General features: G+C 43.9%; 1 protein-coding gene across 1 annotated transcript in view; it reads left to right on the top strand.

The window, feature by feature from the left end:
* The window catches only part of Cers5 (ceramide synthase 5), a 34,351-nt gene extending 10,334 nt beyond the window's left edge, over nt 1-24,017 (top strand). The window contains 11 exon segments of the mRNA XM_045153100.1: nt 2,853-2,958; nt 3,530-3,660; nt 4,160-4,217; nt 8,533-8,583; nt 9,682-9,774; nt 15,241-15,369; nt 15,471-15,577; nt 16,707-16,863; nt 22,468-22,482; nt 22,484-22,579; nt 23,684-24,017. Of these exon segments, the coding sequence (XP_045009035.1) occupies nt 2,853-2,958; nt 3,530-3,660; nt 4,160-4,217; nt 8,533-8,583; nt 9,682-9,774; nt 15,241-15,369; nt 15,471-15,577; nt 16,707-16,863; nt 22,468-22,482; nt 22,484-22,579; nt 23,684-23,830 (1,090 nt within the window). The 3' untranslated portion in view covers nt 23,831-24,017.

Raw genomic sequence — 24,017 nt, 5'->3', positions numbered from 1 at the left:
CGAGTGTTGGGACTGAAGCCAGATCAGAGAAGGGAAGAGAGCTGAAGAATGAGTGGGAGTTGGAAGTCATAAGGAGAAAGCTTTTTCAAGTTCTTTAGACATGAGAAGGAGAAGGCCATGCATGCTAGGAACAAAGAGAGCTGTTTTAAGATGGGAAAAATGTGTAAATATTTAAAATACAATGAGAATCAGGTTTAGAATGAGGCTGAATAGGAAGGAAAAAAGAATAGCGGTGGCATGTGCCTATATGGAGAATGGTGGTGCATTCCTTGGGAGACTGAGGCAGAAGAATTTTCAATTTAGGGCCAGCCTGGATTACTTAGCAATTTTGAAGCCAGTCTCTTCTACATAAGTGAGAATCTTATCTCAAAAACAAAGCAAAACAAAACAAAACAATCATGCCTTTAGTCCCAGCAGGCTGAGGTAGGAGAATCTCCTTGAGTTGAAGGCCCAGCCTGAGGCTAGAGTGAGTTCCTGATCAGCCTAGGTTAGAGGGAGACCCTGCCTGGGGCAAGAGTGGAATAAAAAGAGAGTGATCTGAGAGACCCAGGGAGATTCATTTAAAATGTGACCATTTTTAGTTCAGTCTGTTCTGATGCACGAGATTGAGGGCATCCCTTCCGTCTTTGTAGCCCAGATTCTTGAGAATCTTGGCTGTTTCTAACTTCTTTCTCCTCTAGCTTTCACTGCTTTAGTATCTTTTAGAGTCTTGATTTCACAGGAATTTCTTTGATAAAGTTTAGTACATTATCTCCAAACTGCCAAATCCTTGAATATTAAGTTTTGGCTTTAGAATAGACGATGATCTTGGCCTTATTTGATGCAACTCCATCTCTGGCCTTCCTGTCCACTGAATTCACCTTTTCTTTAAAAAATAGTTTAGAGCTGGAGAGATGGCTTAGGGGTTAAGGCACCTGCCTGCGAAGCCTAAGGACCCAGGTTCTATTCTCCAGGTCCCATGTAAGCCAGATGCACATGTATCTGGAGTTCGTTTGTAGTGGCTAGAGGCTCTGGCATGCCCATTCTCTCTCTCATGAATAAATAAAAATAAAATCTTAAAAAAAATAGTTTAAGCTAGGTGTGGTGGCGCACGCCTTTAATCCCAACATTTGGGAGGCACAGGTAGGAGGATCGCTATGAGTTCAAGGCCACCCTGAGACTCCATATTGAATTCCAGGTCAGCCTGGGCTAGAGTGAGACCCTACCTCAAAAGACAAAAAAAAAAAAGAGAGATTTATTTTTATTTATTAGAGAGAGAGAGAGAGAGAGAGAGAGTGAGAATGGGCACACAGGGTCTCTAGCCACTGCAAACAAACTCCAGATGCATGTGCCATGCCACCCTGTGCATCTGGCTTATGTGGGTATGTAGAATCGAACCTGTGCACCTTAATTGCTAAGATATCTCTCCAGCCCCTAAATTTACCTTTTATGCTGGTGTTTCCCAGGGTTCTCAGCTCCATTCTCTTCTCAGTTTATATTCCCTTTTGCATGTGTGTGGTGTGTTTGTGTACGGAGGTATGTGTGTGTATGCACGCCCCCATGTGTTAGTGCAAGTGTGCAGAGGACAGCCTTGAGTGTCCTTCTTCTGGTAAGTCATTAGCCTTTTTTGTGATTAAGGTCTCTTTGCCCTGGGGCTCACCAATTAGGCTACACTGGCCTGCCAGTGACCCTCAGGGATCCTGCTTTCTCTGCCTCCCAGCTCTGGGATTAGAGGCATTTATTTTATTTATTTATTTATTTGACAGAAAAAGAGAGAGAGAGAGAATGGGGCACCAGGGCCTCTAGCCACTGCAAATGAACTCCAGATGTGTGCACCCCCTTGTGCATCTGGCTAACGTGGGTCCTGGAGAATCAAACCTGGGTCCTTTGGCTTTGCAGGCAAGCGCCTTAACCACTAAGCCATCCCTCCCGTCCTAAGGCATTTTTACATAGGTTCTAGGAATCAAACTCAGGTTGTCGTACTACCAAGGCAAGTACTTTTTCAGCTGAGCTCTCTCCCTAGTCCCTATATTCTTTTTTTGGTTTTTCGAGGTAGGGTCTCACTGTAGCCCAGGCAATCCACCTACCTCTGCCTCCCGAGTGCTAGAATTAAAGGTGTGTGTAACCACGCCCGGCCATATTAAAGACAGAGAATGCACACCAGGGCCTCCAGCTGTTGCAAACGAATTCCAGATGCATGCGCCACTTTGTGCATCTGCCTTTATGTGGGTACTAGGGAATCGAACCCAGGTTGTTAGGCGTTTCAAGCAAGTGCCTTAACTGCTGAGCCATCTCTCCAGCCCCCCTATATTCCATTTTTTATGAAATTATATTCACCCCAGGCTGGAGAGATGGCTTAGCAGTTAAGCGCTTGCCTGTGAAGTCTAAGGACCCCAGTTTGAGGCTCGATTCCCCAGGACCCACGTAAGCCAGATGCACAAAGTGGTGCATGCATCTGTAGTTGGTTTGCGGTGGCTGGAGGCCCTGGTGCACCCATTCTCTATTTGCTTCTTTCTCTCTCTGTTGCTGTCAAATAAAAATAAATGATTTTTTTAAAGAAATTATATTCACCCCAACAATCATTCTCATTCATTTATATGCATGTGTATTCTTCCTCTCGCTGCCCCACCGCACATATTATAACCAAACTTTTTTTTTTTTTTTTTTTTTTTTTGCCTTCCAAACAGTTCTATTTCCATACAAAACTCATCTATCACTCCCCAGTGCTTGAGTGTATAGTGTTAACCAAATAATAAAGTCCTGGCTCCCAACCCCTTGTTTCTCCTTTTTCCTCCCATTAATCCACTAATGAGGATCATTCTTCATGCTTAGCACACCATATTTCACACTGGCTTTTGGGTTTTCTGTTACAGGTTTATTGCCAAACCTTGTGCACTCCATGTTGGCATCCAAGACAGCGGTCCTTATCTAGCCCAACCTAATGCTGATCTTGAAAAGGTGTTCGTATTTATTACAAAGGTAAGTGGGCAAAGAGCCAGGGAGGAAAATTCATATGGAAGGTTGCTCTGTGAGGTTGGAGGTTAGTATGTAAGAGGGTAAGGATAGGATGGCATGAGAGGATCTTTCACATTTGGATAGTCATACCTACAAGAAAAACCTTCACCCCTCGGGGAAACTACCTTTGACAGGGAACCTACAGTTTACACATCTTTGAGGGTTTTTTTTTTTTTTTTTTTTTTTTTTTTTTTGGTTTTTCAAGGTAGCGTCTCACTCTAGCCCAGGCTGACCTGGAATTCACTGTGGAGTCTCTGGGTGGCCTTGAACTCATGGCAGTCTTCCTACTTCAACCTCTCAAGTGCAGGGATTCAAAGGTGTGAACCACCACACCTGACCAAAAAATAAATTTTTTTTTTGACTAAAAAATGATTTTGGCATCAAACTGGAAAAGATAATTGGGATGAAACCTGAAAAAGATGTGGCACATAAGCCACTGTGGTTTTCACCCCTTTGCTGTTGAGCTGGTAAAGGGAGTGTCCATGAGGGGGTCTGTGGGGACAGGGGTGTTCTGACTGTGCTCGTCCATCTACAGTATCCTGATGAGAAAAGGCTGGAGGGCCTGTCAAAGCAACTGGACTGGGATGTACGAAAAATCCAGTGCTGGTTTCGCCACCGGAGGAATCAAGACAAGCCTCCAACGCTCACTAAATTCTGTGAAAGCATGTAGGTATGCAGAGGGAAGTAGGAAATGAGGAGGAGGGTGGGTATACAACTGAGTTCACTTTTGGAAATCATTTCCGCAGGGAGGGTGGTAGAACAGTGATTTGGGCAAGGTGTGCTTGACTCTGAGGCTCAAGGCTCAAGGTATGACAAAAAAAGAAAGAAAAGTGGAAAGAGAGCTTATGTTCCAGCTTTTTTTTTTTTGAGGTAGGGTCTCACTCTAGCCCAGGCTGACCTGGAATTCACTATGTAGTTTCAGGGTGGCCTCAAACTGGTGGCAATCCTCTTACCTTTGCCTCCTGGTTGCTAAGACTAAAGGCATGCGCCACCACCATTCCCAGCCTAGCATAAACTTATTTTAAAGTTAGAAGTTACTCTTTGGCTTTCCAGGTATTTGTGTGTTTCATTAGTAATAATCTTATCCAAATGTGCTCTCTTGATTTCTGAGCCTCAGAGACTTTGGAGTGCACACTAATCTAATCTCTATTCTTTGCTCACCCAGGTGGAGATTCACCTTTTACTTATTTGTGTTCTGCTATGGAATTAGATTTCTCTGGTTGGTGAGTCTAAACTTTCTCTGCTCTCTGCTTGAGTTCTAATCATGTCTGAATCTCTGTAGATAAGATAAAGATACCTTTAGGCTGGGCATTGTGGTGCGGTGCTTGAGTTTAAAGCCAGCCTGAAGCTACAGAGTGAATTCCAGCTCAGCCTGGGCTATAGTGAGACCCTATTTCAAAAAGCCTTTAGTGGGTACAGAAGTTCTTAGTCCCGTCCTCTTGCCGCACACCATGCAGCATAATGAAACGCATCTGGCCCCGCGGTGACAAACGCCGACACAAACCGCTCGTTGAATTTGTCCACAGTTTTCAAGTACATGTTGTTGGACAGCCACATGTATATCAAGTTTGCAGTGAACCCATTTTTTGAGCCCAATTCACCCATTCGGTCAAGTGCATTTGACAGAAAAGTCTAGTTTCTTGGGAAGAAACACCTTTTAAGCTAAATGCAGGAAAAAAAAAAAAAAGAAAAAAAAAGTGGCAACACAGTGAGAAGTGCCCAGGAAGGTGTAAGTCACTTGATTAAGCAATGTGGAAAGCTTATACATGTGTAAGTTCATATCGAATGAAATTTCCCTTGATTTTAATACCACATTGTTTCATGTTACCAATCTTTGTTTGTGAACAGTGTTATTTATGAAGAGCTCCTTATCTGTAATTACTAAATGTTTCTGGTTTTGGTTTGGAGATAAGGTCTCACTCTAGCCCGGGCTGACCTGGAATTCAATCTGTAGACTCAGGCTGGCCTAGAATTCACAGTGGTCCTCCTACCTCTGCCTCCCAAGTGCTGGAATTAAAAGTGCACCAACACTTGGCTTAACTTGATCTTAACATAATTCAAAACAGATGTCATAGTCCAGATTTGGTAGGCAGATTTGCAACAAAAAGATACTACGAAACTGAATGGAATGGGTAGCCAAATGTGTCTTGTTTATATCTGCAGATATATATTTTTTTTAATTTTTCTTTATTTGAGAGTGACAGACAGAGAGAAAGAGGGAGAGAGAGAATGGGTGCGCCAGGGCCTCCAACCACTGCAAATAAACTTCAGACATGTGCACCCCCTTGTGCATCTGGCTAACGTACGTCCTGGGGAATCGAGTCTTGAACCAGGGTCCTTAGGCTTCACAGGCAAGCACTTAACCGCTAAGCCATCTATCTCTCCAGCCCGCCTGCAGATATTGTAAACACGTGTGCTCACCCTTCCCCCAGGAGCTGAAGCAGAGCACTGTGGTGCTACCGTGCAGCCGGCAGCCATGTGCAGAGGCTCCCAATGGGACCTTGGTGTTCGGAAGTCCTGGATCAAAGTTACAGGCCATGGTGAAGAGTTACCTCTGTCACCTCCTGTTTTATTTCTCTTAGTAAACTAAATGTATAATGAATTTGCTGATATCTGTACTTGCAATGCACTTTCAGAGGGGTTAATATAAATAAAACTTGTATTACAGTTAAAAAAAAAAAAAGCCTTTAGTCTTCCTCTCTCAAATAAATAAGCCTTGACTTTTTTTTTTTTTTTTTTTTTTTTTTTGAGGTAGGGTTTCACTCTGGCTCAGGCTGACCTGGAATTCACTATGTAGTCTCAGGGTGGCCTCGAACTCTTGGCTATCCTCCTACCTCTGCCTCCCTAGTGCTGAGATTAAAGGCGTGCGTCACCACGCACGTCAAACCTTTACTTTTTGTTGTTGTTTGTTTTGTTTTAATTTCTCTAGATAGTGTCTCACTCTAGCCCTGGCTAACCTGGCACTCACTCTGCAGGTGATCCTCCCACCTCTGCTTCCCAAGTGCTTGTTTTTTGTTTTTGACGTAGGGCCTTGCTATAGCCCAGGCTGACCTGGAATTCACTGTGTATATAGTCTGAGGCTAGCCTTGAACTCATGGTGGTCTTTCTACTTGTGCCTCCTCAGCACTGGGATTAAAGGTGTGCACCACCAAGCCGGTCAAGCCATTTTTATTTTATTTATTGGTTTTTTGAGGTAGAGTCTCACTGTAGCCCAGGCTGTCCTGGAATTCACTTTGTAGTCTCATGGTGGCCTCAAAGTCATGATGATCCTCCTACCTCTGCCTCCTGAGTGCTGGGATTGAAGACATGTACCACCATGCCTGGCTCATTTTTACTTTTAAATTTTTAAAATTTTACTTATTTATTTGAGACAGAGAGAAAGGGGGAAAGACAGAGAGAGGGAGGGAGAGGGAGGGAGAGGGAGAATGGGTGCACCAGGGCCTCTAGCCACTGCAAAGGAACTCCAGACACATGCGCTTCCTTGTGCATCTGGCTTATGTTGGACCTGGAGAATTGAACCTGGGTCTTTAGGCTTCACAGGCATTGCCTTTACCATTAAGCCATCATGCCCATCATCTTTATTTTATTAATTCAATTCATTTATTTGTCTATTTGCAAGGAAAGAGAGACAGAGAGAATGGAAATGGGCACGTGAGGCATCCTGTCACTGCAAATAAACTATGTCTGGCTTTCCATGGGGAATCAAACCTGGGCCAATAGGCTTTGCAAACAGTACCTTAACCACTGACCCATCTCCAGCCTTCAAAGCAACTTTTTTTAAAAAATTTTTTTAGTTTATTTTTATTTATTTATTTGAAAGTGACAGAGAGAGAGAGAGAGAGAGAGAATGGGTGTGCCAGGGCTTCCAGCCCTGCAAACTGCAAACGAACTCCAGATGCATGCGCCCCTTGTGCATCTGGCTAACGTGGGTCCTGGGGAATCGACCCTCGAACCGGGGTCCTTAGGCTTCACAGGCAAGTGCTTAACCACTAGGCCATCTCCAGCCCCAAAGCAACTTTTTAAAATCCTGTTCTTCCAAGGAGATACGGCTTCAATAACCTTTATTTTATTGTTTGGGTTTTCAAACTAGGATCTCACTGTAGCTCACTGTGATCCTGGAATTCACTCTGTAGTCTCAGGGTGGCCATTAGCTCACGATGATCCTCCTACCTCTGCCCCCCAAATGCTGGGATTAAAGACATGCACTACCACACCCAGATTCAATAACCTTTTTAAAAAATTGTTTTATTTATTATTTATTTGAGAGAGAGAAGCAGATAGAGAGAATGGGCATGCCATGATCTCCAGTTCTTGCTCTAGCTCGGGCTGATCTGGAATTCACTCTATAATCTCATGCTGGTCTCATTCGTAGCCATTCTCCTATCTCTGCCTTCTGAGTGCTGGAAGGTTAGGGTAAGAGGATACTTGTGAGTTCGAGGCCACCCTGAGACTACATAACTAAATTTCAGGTCAGCCTGGGCTAGAGGCAGACCCCACTTCCAAAAAAAAATCCAGGCGTGGTGGAGCACGACTTTGAGGTAGGGTCGCTGTGAGTTTGAGGCCACCCTGAGACTCCATAGTGAATTCCAGGTCGGTGTGGGCTAGAGTGAGACCCTACCTGGTGGTGGGGAGGGGGCCACTAGCGTCTGACATTCATTAGAGCGCTAGGATTGAAGGCATGCACCACCACGGCTTCTCTGGATGTTTAGAACCTGGCACAGCACTTTGTCATCAAGTAGAATCACTGTCTTCCTACTTCCCTATTTCCAATCTCCCAGGTGGTCATGACTCCTGAAACTTCCTAGAGCTTGTCTTGCTCTTATTTACTGTATAGTTTTTCCACTTAACACTTTCATCCAGGCCTGTGGCAAATGCTAACATTTATAGGCTTGAGCCACCACACCCTGCTTGATGTTTCTTTCTAGTCCCTATCTCTCATTATCTCTCTCTCTCTCTCTTTTTTTTTTTTTTCAAAGTAGGGTCTTGCTCTAGCCCAGGCTGGCCTGGAATTCTGTATATAATCTCAGGACAACTTGGAACTCACAAGGATCCTCCTACCTCAGCTTCCCAAATGCTGGGATTAAAGGCGTATACCACCATGCCCAGCTGGGTGTTTTTTTTTTTTTAATATTTTATTATTATTTATTTGACAGAGAAAGAGGGAGAGAGAGAGAGGGAGAGAGAATGGGTGCACCAGAGCCTCCAGTCTCTGCAGACGAACTCCAGATGCATGTTCCCCCTCGTGCAGCTGGGTCCTGGGGAATTGAGCCTGGGTCCTTCGGCTTTGCAGGCAAATGCCTTAACTGCTAAGCCATCCCTCCAGTCACCCAGATGTTTATGAATCCGGATCATGCTTTATATAGTCCTTGCTGACCTGAACTTGCTTTGTGGCCTTAGGCTGGCCTTAAATTCAGTTATATTCCTGCCTGAGCCTCCAAAATGCTGGAGTTACTGATGTACCACAGCATCTGTTTTCTCAGTGTGTGAAGCAGCCTATGTGAGTGAAGGCTAACCTGGATTATCTGTTTTCTTTCTTAGTCACCTTGGTTCTGGGACACCCGACAGTGCTGGCATAGCTATCCCTATCAGGTAGGATTTGAACTACTTCAAGATGGGCTTTGTCAGCCAGGGGTACTTCTGCACGCCTGTTGTCCCTACTCTAGGGAGACTGAGGTAGGAGGATCACTGTGAGTTCAAAGCCAACCTGGGGCTGCAGAGTGAACTCCAGATCAGCTTGGGCTACAGTGAGACCCTTCCTCAAAATAAAAAAAGAGAAAAATGAGAGGGAGGGAGAAGGAGGAGGAGAGAAAGGGAAGAGAGGGAGAGAGGGAGGAAGGGAAAGAGAAGGCAGACAGATAGGAAGGAAGGCTTAGTACAGGTATGAGGTAGGATGGCTGAGGGATACATTGTTAGTCTAGGACAGGCCCATAGTTTCCTTGCTATTCTGTATCAGTTCTTTGAGTCATATGCAAGTTATCAATATCTGCTGCCACATAATAGTGACATCTTGGTGAGTTTTTTTCCTCTAGGTTCCACTTATTTACCCTAGTTGTACTTAAAGAAAAGCAGTTCAGTGAAACCTGGTACTTGATAAAATGCTTTCTGGGTCAGATGCCCTCCTCCCTTTATTTTTCAATCAAGACTCACTTGGTTCAGCTGGGCATGGTGGCACGTACCTTCAATCCCAGCACTCAGGAGGCAGAGGTAGGAGGATCATTATGAGTTTGAGGCCAGCCTGAGGCAGCATAGTGAATTCCAGGTCATCGTAGGCTAGAGCGAGACCCTACCTCGAAAAAGGGAGGAAAAAAAAGAGAGAGGGGGAGAGAGAGCAAAAGTCACTTAAAAATCCTCTTGGTTCTAATCTATAGCAGAAAATGGAAATGTTAAGGGGTGAAAGAAAGGAAAACCTGAACATATGTACTCCAGAATCCCAGACACACCAATCCACTTACATTATAGTATGTGCTGGGTAACTTACCTTCTTTCTAAATGAGAGAACAATGAGGGCGGAGGGAAGAGGCTTAAGTCTCCACACCACTCCAAAGTCATCTAGCCATTTCAGATCCTGAGAAACTGGAGGGGAGAGGTCAGATAATTTGTGGTATTGATACTGGTGGACAAAATTGCAGGAGTGTGATACTCCGTTGACACTAGCTGATACTCTAACTACTATTTTGTGTCTTCCAGCCTCTGTCAAGAGAACTTTATTACTATTATATCATGGAATTGGCTTTCTATTGGTCTCTTATGTTTTCTCAATTTATAGACATTAAAAGAAAGGTAAGAACACTGGCTCTCTCATCTTTCTAGTAGCTTACCATTCCTGCCATTATGATACATTTTGCTTCCTGCCTAGGGCTCTAAAAGAGAGAAGAAGTAGGTGTGATGGAATTATTATTATCCCTTTGTCATGTTTCCAGAATTGAGACTTAACTAATGATAGCATATATTTAAGATTATCAAGCCATCCCAGAATAAGAACAATTGGTCAGCAAGAAGCACGTTCTTCACACAATATGTAAGGATGAAAACAGTGGATACAGGCATGGGGCATGCTCTTTAAACTCAAAACTTACTTTGTTGTTAAGGAATGTTTTGTAAAGCAGCTGTGTCTGAGGGGTGAGTTGAAGGCAAGAAGACAGCAGCCCGGAGCAAATCCGTGTGTGGGGTGGTGTGGGGTGGCAGGGGAGGCGGGGATGTGGTTGTGGGTAGTTTATGTATGGCAAAGCATATAAGGGATATTGAAACCACCACTTTCTTACTTGAAGTTCTATTTAGCATTTATGTTTAATAATCATTGATGGCACCTTGGGGCAGACAGTGCCATAGTGTGAAAAAAAAATGTATAACACATGCTGAGCATATGGCTCCTTAAGGATAACATGAAACTGCTGAAGGACGTTACACAGACTCGTAGCCCTCCTTCTCTCCTCCTTGCTCTCCCCTCTCTTCTCTTTTTCATTCCTTCCTTCCCTCCCTCTCTTCCTTCTTTCCTTCCTTCCTTCTTTGCTTTCTTCCTACCTCCCTGTACTTACTTTTTTAATACGCAAAAAAGAATATGGCCTTTTTAAAAATTACGGAGTTCAAAATAAACTATATTAGCAAGAGTAAAGCCATTAGAACTTCAATAATATTTTCCCAGCTCTATTATAGCAAACATAACCTGTTTAAATTAAAGAAGCATGCCCCTTTCCTCACTTGTTCCCCCCCAGCACATATGTGGGGTTACTATATGATTTCTTCATAGTCAATTGAGAACAAATAAATTTCAGATCAGGTTGTAATGAACATAGAGAACTTTGAGAAAGAATTTCCAAGATCTGATAGGAGGCTTCAGGGAAACATGATTAATGGCTGAATCCAAGAGGAAGGAGCAGGAACTGAGAGAATGAGGTTGGTATAAGAGATACTAAGGAGTTTGGATCAATATTAATGGGACTAACTGACTGATTGAATGGGAATGGAAAAGAGAGAATCTTTTACAGTTCACTGCCCTGGTTCTGGCTCAGGCTTCTACATGGATGACTCACAGCACAGTGCTGTGCATGGGGGCTTCAGTAAAAGAAGTTGGTGAGTTCAGCTGAGGATCTTTTGATATAGGACGGTGTGCAATGGGATCATGCTCATATTGAATAGAACTCAGGAATGATATCCAGTGGGTTAACTTTAGATCTGAAGTCAGTGCTAAACAAATAGTAGTTGAAGTCATGGGTTGGATTAGGGTGTTCCAAGACATAGAGGTGGATAAAAACAAAAGTGTACAGTTGAGGAATCCTCGGAAGAATCCCATGTTTACATGGAAGAGGAAGAAGAATCCTAAAAGACACTGGGAAGAGCATCATAGAAACAGGAGTTAAGGCAACACCCCAGTATCTTGGGGGATCATTGTGGAAGTAATGTCAGGTACAAGAAGTAGTGTCAGAGTGACTGACTAACCTCGTCAGATAAACTGAGGAACTACAAGTGCTCAACTAATTTTGGAATTAAAAAGTCAAAGATAGGGCTGGAGAGATGGCTCAGCAATTGACGTGTTTGCTTGCATAGCCTGCCAGCCTGGGTTCGATCCCCTAGTACCCAGCTAAAGCCAGATGCACAGATTGGTGCATGCATCTGGAGTTCATTTGCAGCAGTAACAGGCCCTGGTTGGCCCATTCTCTTTTTCTCCCTCTGTGCCTCTTTTTCTCACTCTCTTCTTTTGCAAACAGATATATTGTGTGAACTCCTACATTGCATTACTTTTCACGTTGTCATGAACTACTTGCTGTCTGTATTGACATTCCAGATCTATAGTGACTATCTTGAGGGTAAACATTTTTCATCTCTGTCCCTCGAATCTAGCTTAGTATTTTAAGAATGTTTTCGAGATACTGAAAGAGAGCTTTCACTGTTTCAGCAAATAAGAGGCATGAAAACATATTTCTTCATGCAGGTTTGTTTTGATATTTATTCATTTGTTTTGTGGGTGTTTTTTTTTTTTTTTTTTTTCTTTTGAGATAAGGTCTCACTCTAGCCCATGCTGAACTTTGTAGCCCAGGCTGGCCTTGAATTCATGGAAGTCCTCCTATCAGCCTCCCGAGTACCAGGATCAAAGGCTTGAGTCACCACACCCACCTCGTTTTGATATTTTTATAGTTTGAAATTCTTTCTCAGAGTTTATAGTTCATGAAGTAACATTTCTGCCCGTACTCAGAAAATAACCGTGAAATTCCTCACCCACCTCTAAAGATTATGTAATGGGCTATAAGTCTGCAGTGCTGCAAAGAAAGTCAATAAAGACAAAAGTCAAAATTCCATGTAAGTCTGTGAAAGCAGTTAGTTAAATAAATTGGGTTGAGTTTCTTTGATTTTTTTCTTTAATTGACTTTAAAACTCAAATTTATAAACCATTGAGAAAGGAGACAAATTACCACTTATAGATACTATGTGAAATGAATATAAAACATGTCTAAATAAATTAAATTGAAAGTTGTCCTGGAAAAAAGAATTTAAACTTGCTATTAGATAAGATGGCCTGCTATTGTATTTATTAAGTGTATTCACTATTGCATAACTAATGGATTATGTAGATAAGCTTGGATTTAAAAGATAAAAGATATCATGAAACTTTGAGGAAGTAAAAAGCTAAATGTTTAGAGAGATTGCAAAGATGACTCAGTGGTTAAGGCACTTGCCTGAAAGGCTAATGACCCAGGTTCAATTCTCCAGTACTTGCATAGAGTAATGCATAGGGTGGTATATGCATCTGGGATTTGTATGTTGTAGCTAGAGGCCCTGGCACATGCCCATTCTTTCTGTATTTCTCTGCTTACAAATAAATAAATAAAATATATTTTTAAAACTTAAAAAAAAAGAAGCATGTTCTTTTTCTTACTCTTCTCTCATGTTCTTTTATGTTAGGAAATTAGACAAAATTTTAGGATATCAAGGCCTGTTTCAGAAAAGGATTGGTGTTAGAAAATAGACTCAGAGTCCAGCATGGTGGCACAAGCCTTTAATCCCAGCACTTAGGAGGCAGAGGTAGGAGGATTGCCATGAGTTCAAGGCCACCTTGAGACTACATAGTAGTGGGCCAGAGTGAGACCCTACTTTGAAAAACCAAAAGAAAACAAAAAACAAACAAAAAAAATAGACTTAGAATAAGGAGTTGGCTTACCTACAAAGTGATAGTTGGAAATGATTTATGCTTTCTATAGCCAGATACTTTTTCTCTGCTTTGTCTGCTATTAAGTGGTTCAGCAGCTCCAACCCTGATCTGTCACTAACTCACAGTGATCCTCCTGCCTCTGCCTCCCGAGTGCTGGAACTAAAGGCGTGCACCCTACACCCAGCCTTAATGAGTATCTTTTTTTTTTTCTTTTTGGTTTTTCAAGGTAGGGTCTCACTCTAGCCCAAGCTAACTTGGAACTCACTATGTATTCTCAGGGTGGCCTTGAACTCATGGCGATCCTCCTACCTTTGCCTTCCGAGTGATTAATAAGTATCTTTGATGAAGAAAACCAGAGTTAGTATTTATAGGAATGAATTGAAGCTAATCTGGATTGTTGGTATTGTCTAACATATAAATTTGATAATTTCAAACCTTTCCCATTGCTGTGGTCAGGAGATACAGGTTCCCTTACTAAATTTTTTTGTTGTTGTTTGTTTTTATTTTTATTTATTTGTTTGAGAGAGGGAAAGAGGGGGGGAGAGAGAGAATGGGCGTGCCAGGGCTTACAGCCACTGCAAATGAACACCAGATGCGTGCACCACCTTGTGCATATGGCTAACATGGGTCCTGGGGAATCAAACTGAGGCTTTACAGATAAGCACCTTAACCACTAAGCCATCTCTCCAGCCCCTAAATTCTTATTTTAACAAATGAGTTATTTAGCCAGGTGTGGTGGCACATGCCTTTAATCCCAGCTCTCCAAAGGCAGAGGTAGGATTACCGTGAGTTCAAGGCTACCCTGAGACAACATAGGCCAGCCTGAGCTAGACTGAGACCCTACTTCAAAAAACCAAAATAAATAAATAAATGAGTTATTTTAGAATATTATAAAAAAAAGTAGGTTGTGTACTTGTGAACCCATCACCCAGCTCCAGAACTCAATGTCACTGATACCATTGTATTTGTAGAGAGCACAGACTTCCATCTTTGTTTTTTTGACCCAAATTCACATGCCTTCTACCTTCTGTCTCTAACTGGCCTGGGGGTATTTATGAAGTATGTCTGTATTGTTACCTTTACCATTTAAAGAATGAAAGGTTCAGTTAGACTCACAGTTTCAGAGCTTCACTCCATCATACAGGGGACATAGGGCAGAACAGTTCAGTTCATGGCAACAAGAACGTGTGGTAGGAGCAGCATACCACTGTGAACCTAGAAGTGGACACAGTGTCACAGGGACCAGGGGCCACACAGAGCCTTCACACTTGTCCCTGCTGACCATTAGCCACCCATAATGGTCCACAGCCTTCCAAAAGTGTGCCACCAGCTGGGGGCTGGGGAACAAGCACACAGCACGAGCTGGTAGGGGGCCTCCAGATTCAGACCATAGCCTCTGATTACCCACTTATTTAAAGATTCCCTCTGTTCCAGCTTTGGCATTTGAACCAAAGAGCCTTAAATCTGAAAACTGGAAGTGTTTACAATAAGAAGCACTGTTTAGCTAACAAGCATTTCTCTGAAATATTTTGAGGAGTTTAACTTTGTCCTTCCACAAACCTCTCCTTTTTCTGTTAGGTTCCTTTGATTAAAATATGTTTGTTTTTTTTTTTTTAATATTTATTTGAGAGAGAGAGAGAATGGGCACGCCAGGGCCTCCAGCCACTGCAAACAAACTCCAGGTGCCTGTGCCCCTTGTACATCTGCCTTACGTGGGTCCTGAAGAGTCGAACCGGGATCCTCTGGCTTTGCGGGCAAATGCCTTAACCACTGAGTCATCTCTCCAGCCCCTAAAATAAGTTTGATTAAAGCAGAAGAGCCTTAGGAATATTTAATGCTTTTCTGTAACATTACCATCTTGGAAATTACTCCCGAGTACCAGCTGACCATCCACACCCTTTTCTGTGCTTCCAGCTGTGTTATCGAAGTGTGTGGCTGGTCCCTAATGTACTGGGTTTAAAATGTTAGACACTCCTAAGGGGACGTCTAAGCAGACGGAACGTGTAAGGGATGAGATCGCAGAGCGCCGCGTCGGCCTGTGGGTGAGCTAGCGTTTCTCCAGCCTGCCTTTGCTGGCATCTCCTGTTTGCATTCCCTCCTAGGACTTCCTGATCATGTTTGTGCATCACTTGGCCACCATTGGGCTGATCACCTTCTCCTACGTCAACAACATGGTTCGGGTGGGAACTCTGGTCATGTGTTTACACGATTCCTCGGATTTCTTGCTCGAAGTAAGGACGCACTCCTCTTCCCTCATCGATCTTCTGTCTTTGCTGTTCTTCATGTGTGAAAACTCATTTCTCCCTACTCAATTTTGATCTTCTTTGTCCAGGCTGCCAAGATGGCTAATTATGCCAAATACCAACGGCTCTGTGACACCCTTTTTGTCATCTTTGGTGCAGTTTTTGTGGTCACTCGTCTAGGAATCTATCCAATCTGGTAAGTGCTGGAACTGAAACTGTTGTAGGTATAGAGCTAATGATACCATCTTGCCAGCTCAGGGTTTTGTTGTTGTTTTGTTTTGTTCTTATCCTGTTCTTGCCACTAAAACACTAAGAGCTCTATTGCCCTGCTTTTTCCTTGGTCTAAGCTAACCACTTTGTGGACTCACAGACCTCAGCTGCTTTGTACAGTATTTCTAGTGCGTGATAACCAGATTCAAATGTGTAGGTCGTTTGGCTCTGGCTTTTCTCACTCATTGCTGCTCATAGTCCCCATCTTATGCATGTCTGCTCGACACTCCTTTGTCTGCAGAAATGTCAGGCTGCCCTTGCTTTGCTTATGCTTTACCTTCTTCCCCATCCTGATTCTCATTCTCTCTCTCTTTTTCTTTCTCTCTCTCTCTCTCTCTCTCTCTCTCTCATACACACACACACAATTTTCTTCTGCGCTCATAACCTTAGTACAAAGCCAGTGACTCTGGGTTGGAGAGTTTGTTCAATTTATGGACACCATTTGGTGTCTTTTGTGCCTGAGGATCAGCATCCTTCCTAGGATATAGGCCTATTGCTGCCCTAGTTTTTTTTTGTTGTTGTTTGTTTGTTTTTTGTTTTTTGAGGTAGGGTCTCACTCTGGCTCAGGCTGACCTGGAATTCACTATGTAGTCTCAGGGTGGCCTCGAACTCACGGCAATCCTCCTACCTCTGCCTCCTGAGTGCTGGGATTAAAGGCGTGCGCCACCACGCCCGGCCCAATTTTGTGAAGCTATATATTTGAAGTGATTTGTAGTATTCTGTCAGCTCCTAAGATTTCCATTTCCTTCTCTTGTTCGTTCCTAAAGTTTTGTTTTCATTATGGATGAATACCCCTAGAATTAAAACTGATATAAACTACAGGGAAGAACAAGCCAGGCATGGTGGCATTCTCTCCTTTTGTCCCAGCTCATAAGGCTGAGGCAGGAGGGTCGCTGTGAGTTTGAGGTCAGCCTGGCCTAGAGTGAAACCCTTCCTCAAAAGAAAGAAAGGAAGGTAGAAGGATACATAGATACATCCACCACAGCGGCTCCGCGTCATTCCTGTGTGCCTGTCTACCCTTGACACTGGATCTCACTGTTGCCTCCTTCGTCTAGGATTCTGAACACGACCCTCTTTGAGAGTTGGGAAATGATTGGGCCCTATCCTTCCTGGTGGCTCTTCAATGGCCTTCTCCTCATCCTACAGGTTCTGCATGTCATCTGGTCCTACCTAATTGCACGAATTGCTTTCAAAGCTTTGATCCGGGGAAAGGTGAGGATAAAAAATGACTTATTTCTTTGGGCTAGGTGGAAACATGGGTATTACTCAACAGAATGTGCCATCCAGCCTGATGAGGTCCAGTTACACAGGCAGGCCCAGCAGAAAGTCTAGGAGTCTGGACTTTTTTCTTGACTTTGAGTATTCAGTCTTTCAAGATGTGATTTACGTAAGGAAGAATCTAGTCCTAGTACCTTCTTCCTGTCCCTTAAGAGTGGTTATTGTGCCTGGCATAGTGGTGCATGCCTTTAATCCCAGCACTCGGGAGGCAGAGGTAGGAGGATCTCTAAGAGTTCCAGACCACTCTGAGATTACATAGTGAGTTTCATTCAGGTCAGCCTGAACTACAGGGAGACTCTACCTTGAAAATCACACACACAAAAAAGGGTTATTGTACCATGGTATGGTGATGTATGCCTGTAATCCCAGTACATGGCAGGATGGTCATGATTTCAAGGATAGCCTGAGCTACATATGGCAAGACCTGTCTCAAAGAAGGGCTGTGGGGCTGGAGAGATGTTTCAGTGTTTAGGGCGCTTGCTTTCAAAGCCTGACAGCCTAGGTTCAATTCCTTAGGACCACATAAAGCCAGATGCACAAAATGCCACATGCGTCTGGAGTTCGTTTGCAATGGCAAGAGGCCCTGGTATATCCATATTCTCTCTCTCCTCTCCCCCTCTCCTTGCAAATAAATTTTTTAAATTTATTTTAGAGCCGGGCGTGGTGGCGCACGCCTTTAATCCCAGCACTCAGGAGGCAGCAGTAGGAGGATTGCCGTGAGTTCGAAGCCACCCTGATACTACATGGTGAATTCCAGGTCAGCCTGAGCTAGTGTGAGATCCTACCTTGAAAAACCAAAATAAATAAATAAATAAATAAAAATATTTATTTTAGAAAAGGGTCCAGGCATAGTGACACATGCCTTTAATCCCAGCATTTGAAGATAGACAGAGGATTACTGTGAGTTTAAGGCCAGTTTAAAGTCAGACATCAAAGTAGGACATGCATCTGGTATACCCATTCATCCCCCTTTGCAAATAAATTTTTTAAAAAAGATATTTAAGGGGGAGGGACTGGAGAGATGGCTTAGAGATTAAGGCACTTGCCTACAAAGCCAAAGGACCCAGAATCGATTCCCCATGACCTTCATAAGCCAAATGTACATGATGGTACATACATTTAGAGTTCATTTGCAGTGGCTAGAGGCCCTGATGTGCCCATTCTCTCTCTCTCAAATAAATATATATGGAGAGAGAGAGAGAAGGAGGGAGGGAGAGAACAGCTATTGATATAGAGCCCCAGGAAACAGACTGTAGAATTAGATGGTCAGATAATAATAATTCACAGTCTTCCCCAAGATGGCCATAATGTGATATTCCAGATGTGGCTTATATTAGGAACTAAATAGCTGCCTCACTCTACTGTTGTCTTCAGTGTGCTTCAGTGCATAAAATATAAACAAAGGAGTTGGGCGTAGTGGCGCACATCTTTAATCCCAGCACTCAGGAGGCAGAAGTAGGAGGATTGCCATAAGTTTGAGGCCACCCTGAGACAATATAGTGAATTCCAGATCAGCCTGGGCTAGAGTGAGACCCTACCTTGAAAAACCAAAATAAAATAAAATAAAATAAAGAAAGGTAACCTCCTCTTAAAATATATATATATTTCATTTTTAATTATTTATTTGAAAGATAGAGAGAATGAGTGTGCCAGGGCCTTTAGCCACTGCAAACTATCTCCAGACACATGCACTACCTTGTACATCTGGCTTTACATGGGTCCTGGGGAATCGAACCTGGGTCCTTCAGCTTTGCAGGCAAGTGCCTTAACTGCCAAGCCATCTCTCCAGCCTACCCTCCTCTGTTATGACAGTGCTGGAGATTGAGCACAGGGCTTTATGCATGCTAAACTAGCTTTTTACACTAAGCTGACCCCTAGCCCTGAAAGGTAATAATAAAACTTGCTGAATATTGCAAGTTTTTCAATGATTATTTCAGGTCAGTATTTATTTATTTTTGGTTTGTTATATGGATGTATTAGGGTTCTCTAGAGGAACACAACAGATAGAATGAAATGTATTAAAAGGGAATTTGAAGCTGGGCATGGTGGTACATGCCTTTAATCCTGGCACTGAGACTACATAGTGAATTCCAGATCAGCCTGGACCAGAGCAAGACCCTACCTCAAAAAGGGGTGGGGGGGGAATTTGAGCCAGGCATCACGGTACACGCCTTTAATCCCAGCACTCATGAGGCAGTGGTAGGAGGATCTGTGTGAGTTTGAGGCCATCTTGAGACTACATAGTGAGTTCTAGGTCAGCCTGGGCTAGAGTGAGACCCTGCTTCAGGGGAAAAAAAAAAGTGGGGGTGGGGGTATTTATTAGATTAACACACAGCAGTCCAACAATAGTCTGCAGGCTGGAGGGTCAAGGAACCCAGTAGCTGCTCAGTCCCCTTGACTGGAAGCCTCAGCAGTCCCAATCCAGCACTGAAGGCTTGGAGGTTTCCGGGAGAGCCACTGGTCTTTAGTCCATGCTGGAAAGCTGAGGAAGCTTGATTCCAGTGGCAAAGGAGGACAGTAGAACAGGATAGGTGCACGTGTGCGTGAAAGCACTCCCCAGCAAGCGGCACAAGTAGCCAGATGGGAGGAAGGGGCTCTTTTCCTCTCAGGGCTTCCTCGCACAAAGCCGGTCTCTGGGAGGGTTGTCCGCTCTGGGGGAGGGCCTCACTCTGGAGGAGAGACCTCCGCCTTCCGTCAATCCTTCCTGGAAGCAACCTCAAGGACCTACTGAGGGGAATGTCTGGATTCCTAACCCAATTAAGTTGACAACAGAACGTAACCATCACAAGTCCAGCCCTTGTCAACTTGACACCAAAACATATTTCCTTGCATCATACTTAATTTCCAAATGAAGACAGTAACAAGGTCATAATTCACCTAACATGATGTAACTATCGCATGTACAACCAGAATTGCACGATCTTCCACCTGACACAAATCAAGGTCCCTTGAGGAATGCTTAATCTCTAATATCCAACGAGTTAAATATTTATTCAACAGTTAACTATTGATGTAATCTTAATCAATCTTAATTACATAACAGGGAAGTAAAGGAAAGAAAATCAAAAGCATCTTAATATTGGTGTACATGTGTACAAACACTTAAAGTAGGACAGAACACTCATAACAATTTCATCCCTCATTTTTTATGACTGGTCACATGGCTTGAGCAGTATTTGTAACTGCCTTCTTCTACTCCCCAGTCTGTATTTCCTCCACCTTCAGCAAGCACCTCAGCAGATCTTGGTTACCTGGAGGAGTGACCCATACCTTTATTCCTGAAGGATCTGGGCCATTTATTTATTTATTTATATTTATTTATTTATTTATTTATTTTGAGGTAGGGTCTCACTTTAGCCCAGGCTGACCTGGAATTCACTACGTAGTCTTGGGGTGGCCTCGAACTCACAGCAATCCTCCTACCACTGCCTCCCAAGTGCTGGGATTAAAGGCGTGTGCCACCACGCCCGGCTGGGCCATTTATTTATCACACTGCCTTGATTGGGTTGTTGCACTTGTCCACTGACCTTGATAACAGGGCATGGTAACACCAAGAGACGCCCTAAAGGATCTCCTGCACTCACTCCAGACATACACTTCCTTATCTTCATTGTGGAGGAGCAGTCCAATTTCCCCTTGGTAGTCTGGATCAACCACAGTCACCCCTGCTAACACTGTAGCTCCTTTCTCTTTTGGTTTTTTTTTTTTTTAAATTAATTAATTAATTTATTTATTTGAGAGCGACAGACACAGAGAGAAAGACAGATAGAGGGAGAGAGAGAGAATGGGCGTGCCAGGGCTTCCAGCCTCTGCAAACGAACTCCAGACGCGTGCGCCCCCTTGTGCATCTGGCTAACGTGGGACCTGGGGAACCGAGCCTCGAACAGGGGTCCTTAGGCTTCACAGGCAAGCGCTTAACTGCTAAGCCATCTCTCCAGCCCTCTTTTTTGGTTTTTCAAGGTAGTGTCTCACTGTAACACAGGCTGTCCTGGAATTTACTATGTAGTCCCAGGGTGGCCTCGAACTCACTGTGATCCACCTACCTCTGTCTCCTGAGGAATGGGATTAAAGGTGTGTGCCACCAATTCTGGCTGTGTAACTCCTTTCTTAGCCTGTTGAATCAAGGGCATCAGGAGCCCTAAGTGTTCTGGAGAAGTCTTAGTTTTCAGGCCAATGGAATGTTCTTTGTGCCTCCTGGCAAAAGCAGACCCCCCCACCCCATCCCCCACACACACTGGAACCAAGATTTGTAAGCCTACAGAGCATAAGATTGTGGGAACAGGAAGCAAAAATTGGGCTAATGGGTCACTTGGGGTGATGGCAAGCAGGACTATTCCCATTTCCAACTCTTGATTCCTGGAACTGTGAATCCAGGTTATAAGAGAATCAGTACCATATATAGGACGCTGATTCAGAGCATATACAGCCTGCTGGAGGACACTCACCCAGCCCTCCAAGCTATTGCCACCTAGTGGGCACTGTAGCTGTTTCTTCAAAAGGCCATTCCACCATTCTATCAAGCCAGCCTGCTTCAGGGTAGTGGGGCACATGGTAAGACCAGTGAATTCCATGATCATGAGCCCACTGCCGTACTGCCTTGGCGGTGAAGTGAGTTCCTTGGTCAGAAACAATGCAGTGTGGAATACCATGACTGTGGATAAGGCATTCTGTAAGCCCACGGATGGTAGTTTTGGCAGAAGCATTATGTGCAGGAAAGGCAAGTGTATGCCCAGAATAAGTGTCTTTTCCTGTAAGGACAAAACGCTGCCCTGTCCATGACAGAAGTGGTCCGGTGTAGTCAAACTAGGTTGGGAGAATGCCTATACCTGGGCCTTTCCCCCTGCAAACGAACTCTAGATGCATGCAACACTTTGTGTGTCTGGCATTACATGGGTAATAGGGAATCAAACTCAGGTACAAGCAAGAGCCTTTAACCACTGAGCCCAGGGTTTTTATGTTTTTGTTTCTTTTGTTATTTGGGTTATTGGAGGGTTTTGTTGTTGTTTTGGTTTGTTTTGGTTTTGGTTTTTCTAGGTAATGTCTCACTCTAGTCCCTGCTGACCTGGAATTCACTATGTAGTCTCAGGGTGGCCTTGAACTCTTGGTGATCCTCCTACCTCTGCCTTCCGAGTGCTGGGATTAAAGGTAAGTGCCACCATGCCTGGATGTTATTTGTTTTTTGAGTCAGGATCTCACTTAGAACTCAATCTGTGACCTGGAGTAGACTCAAATTTAATGATCCTCCTACCTCACCTCCCATATGCTGGGATTTAAAGTATGAGCCAGCACATGTGGCAAATTTTGCAAGCTTTAAAGCAGTCACACTGTGATTTGCTGAAGCGTCATCAGTTATATAAAACCCCAGGTGGGTTGGGCTCTACTGGAGGAGATGTTAATTCTGGAGTAAGCTGATAGAATGTAACCTGGGATTTCTGGTATCTTGTGATGTTCTTTATGGCTCTGATTGGTTTCAGAACTTGCCCAGTGTTCCGTGCATCTTGCTGTAGCTGCTGGGTATCTCTGTTCTTTCCTGACCAGGTGAACTACCCAGGAAGGCTTAGACCCAGGCTCTGTACTCTCCACTCTTTTTTCACCTCCTCCTTCCTTTTTTCTATGCCTGGTGGGAGCTGGACAGTTTCATCTCTTGCATGTAAGTGTATCTGTCTTCTAGCATTCGGGGAAGCCAGTCTATCTGAATGTAGTTCTTGTATCTCCGGCTGTCTTTTCTGTCCCCGTGTTTCAGCATGTGCTCTTTCCTGAGCTTATGGGGCTATCTGATTGAAGCCACAGTGACCAGATTCTCTTCCTTATTTAAGGCAAAAGTTGAGTCTACTTTTTTTAAATTTTTGCCTTGAGAGTTCCTTTAGCTGGAATCCAGACATACTCTGCCCTGTGGTGGAAATGGCATAGAGATCAGGTAGTAGCTATAGTAATTAAACTGTACTATCACAGAACCCATCCAAAGCAAATGGCCACCTCCTTTGCAACATAAGTTGTAACTGTGTTTCTTTTCCCCTCTGCTTTTTTGTTGTTGTTTTGTTTTGTATTTTTGAGGTAGGGTCTCACTGTAGCCCAGGCTGACCTGGAATTCACTATGGAGTCTCAGGGTGGCCTGGAACTCGTGGTGGTCCTCCTACCTCTGCCTCCCGAGTGGTGGAATTAAAGGTATGCGCCACCATGCCCGGCTTTTTTTTTTTTTTTTTTTTTTTTTTTAAGTAATGTACACTTATCTTTTCCTTCCAGAGGTCAGACTTCTAACCCAAATCTCCCTGGGTTTCTCTCCTTTACTTTTGTATGGGCCATGAGAGACTGCTAGTGAAAATGGCCTGTGATGGGTCAGTTTGGGGGATAGAGCACAGCTCAGGCTAAGTAACAGGCATGGTCGCGGTGGCCACACCACCGGAGGACAGAAGCCGTGATACGTACTGTTTGTACTGGCCTCCCTGCTCTTGAAGGTGGAAAAGAAAAACCTAACCCTAGACTCAGTGACTAGGGTCAGTTGTCTTCGGCTGGTCTTAAACGACACACCCCTTCACCAAAGCACATTCAGTGTTCTAGAAAACAGTCACAAGTGACAACAGAGACCAGAAGCAGACAAGGACTGTTCACACCATAACCATGTTTTGAGTCAGCTGTCCCCTGCAAGTAGACTAGATTGGAAACAGCATACAAAGGTGGGCTTCATCACTAACTCTTACGACCATCAAGAAAAGTAGTGTGCTCACTCTCCTGCCTTTGATCCTGTCCCACTCAGGTTTCTAAGGATGATCGCAGTGACGTGGAGAGCAGTTCCGAGGAAGATGATGAGGCCACTTGCACAAAAACCTCTGGCAGCCACTCCAGCAATGGTGCCAACTGGGTGAATGGCCACATGGGAGGCAGCCACTGGGCTGAAGAGTAAGGAAGGTGGCCGGCAAGGGAACTTCAGCACGCATGGGACTTGCGGGGCCACTGGCAACCTACTCCTCTCGGGCCTCCCCACACCGACACTGCTGTGACCAGAGGGACGGCAAGGCACTGAGGGGACTCAAAGAAAAACATTTTCACTTAAAAAAAAAAAAAAAAAACTCAGCCATTTTGTATTTAAT

This window comes from Jaculus jaculus, chromosome 6 (genome assembly GCF_020740685.1).
Source record: "Jaculus jaculus isolate mJacJac1 chromosome 6, mJacJac1.mat.Y.cur, whole genome shotgun sequence".
NCBI classification, from domain to species: domain Eukaryota; kingdom Metazoa; phylum Chordata; class Mammalia; order Rodentia; family Dipodidae; genus Jaculus; species Jaculus jaculus.
Note: the sequence above shows the minus strand (reverse complement) of the source record. Positions and strands in the feature narration are given on the sequence as shown.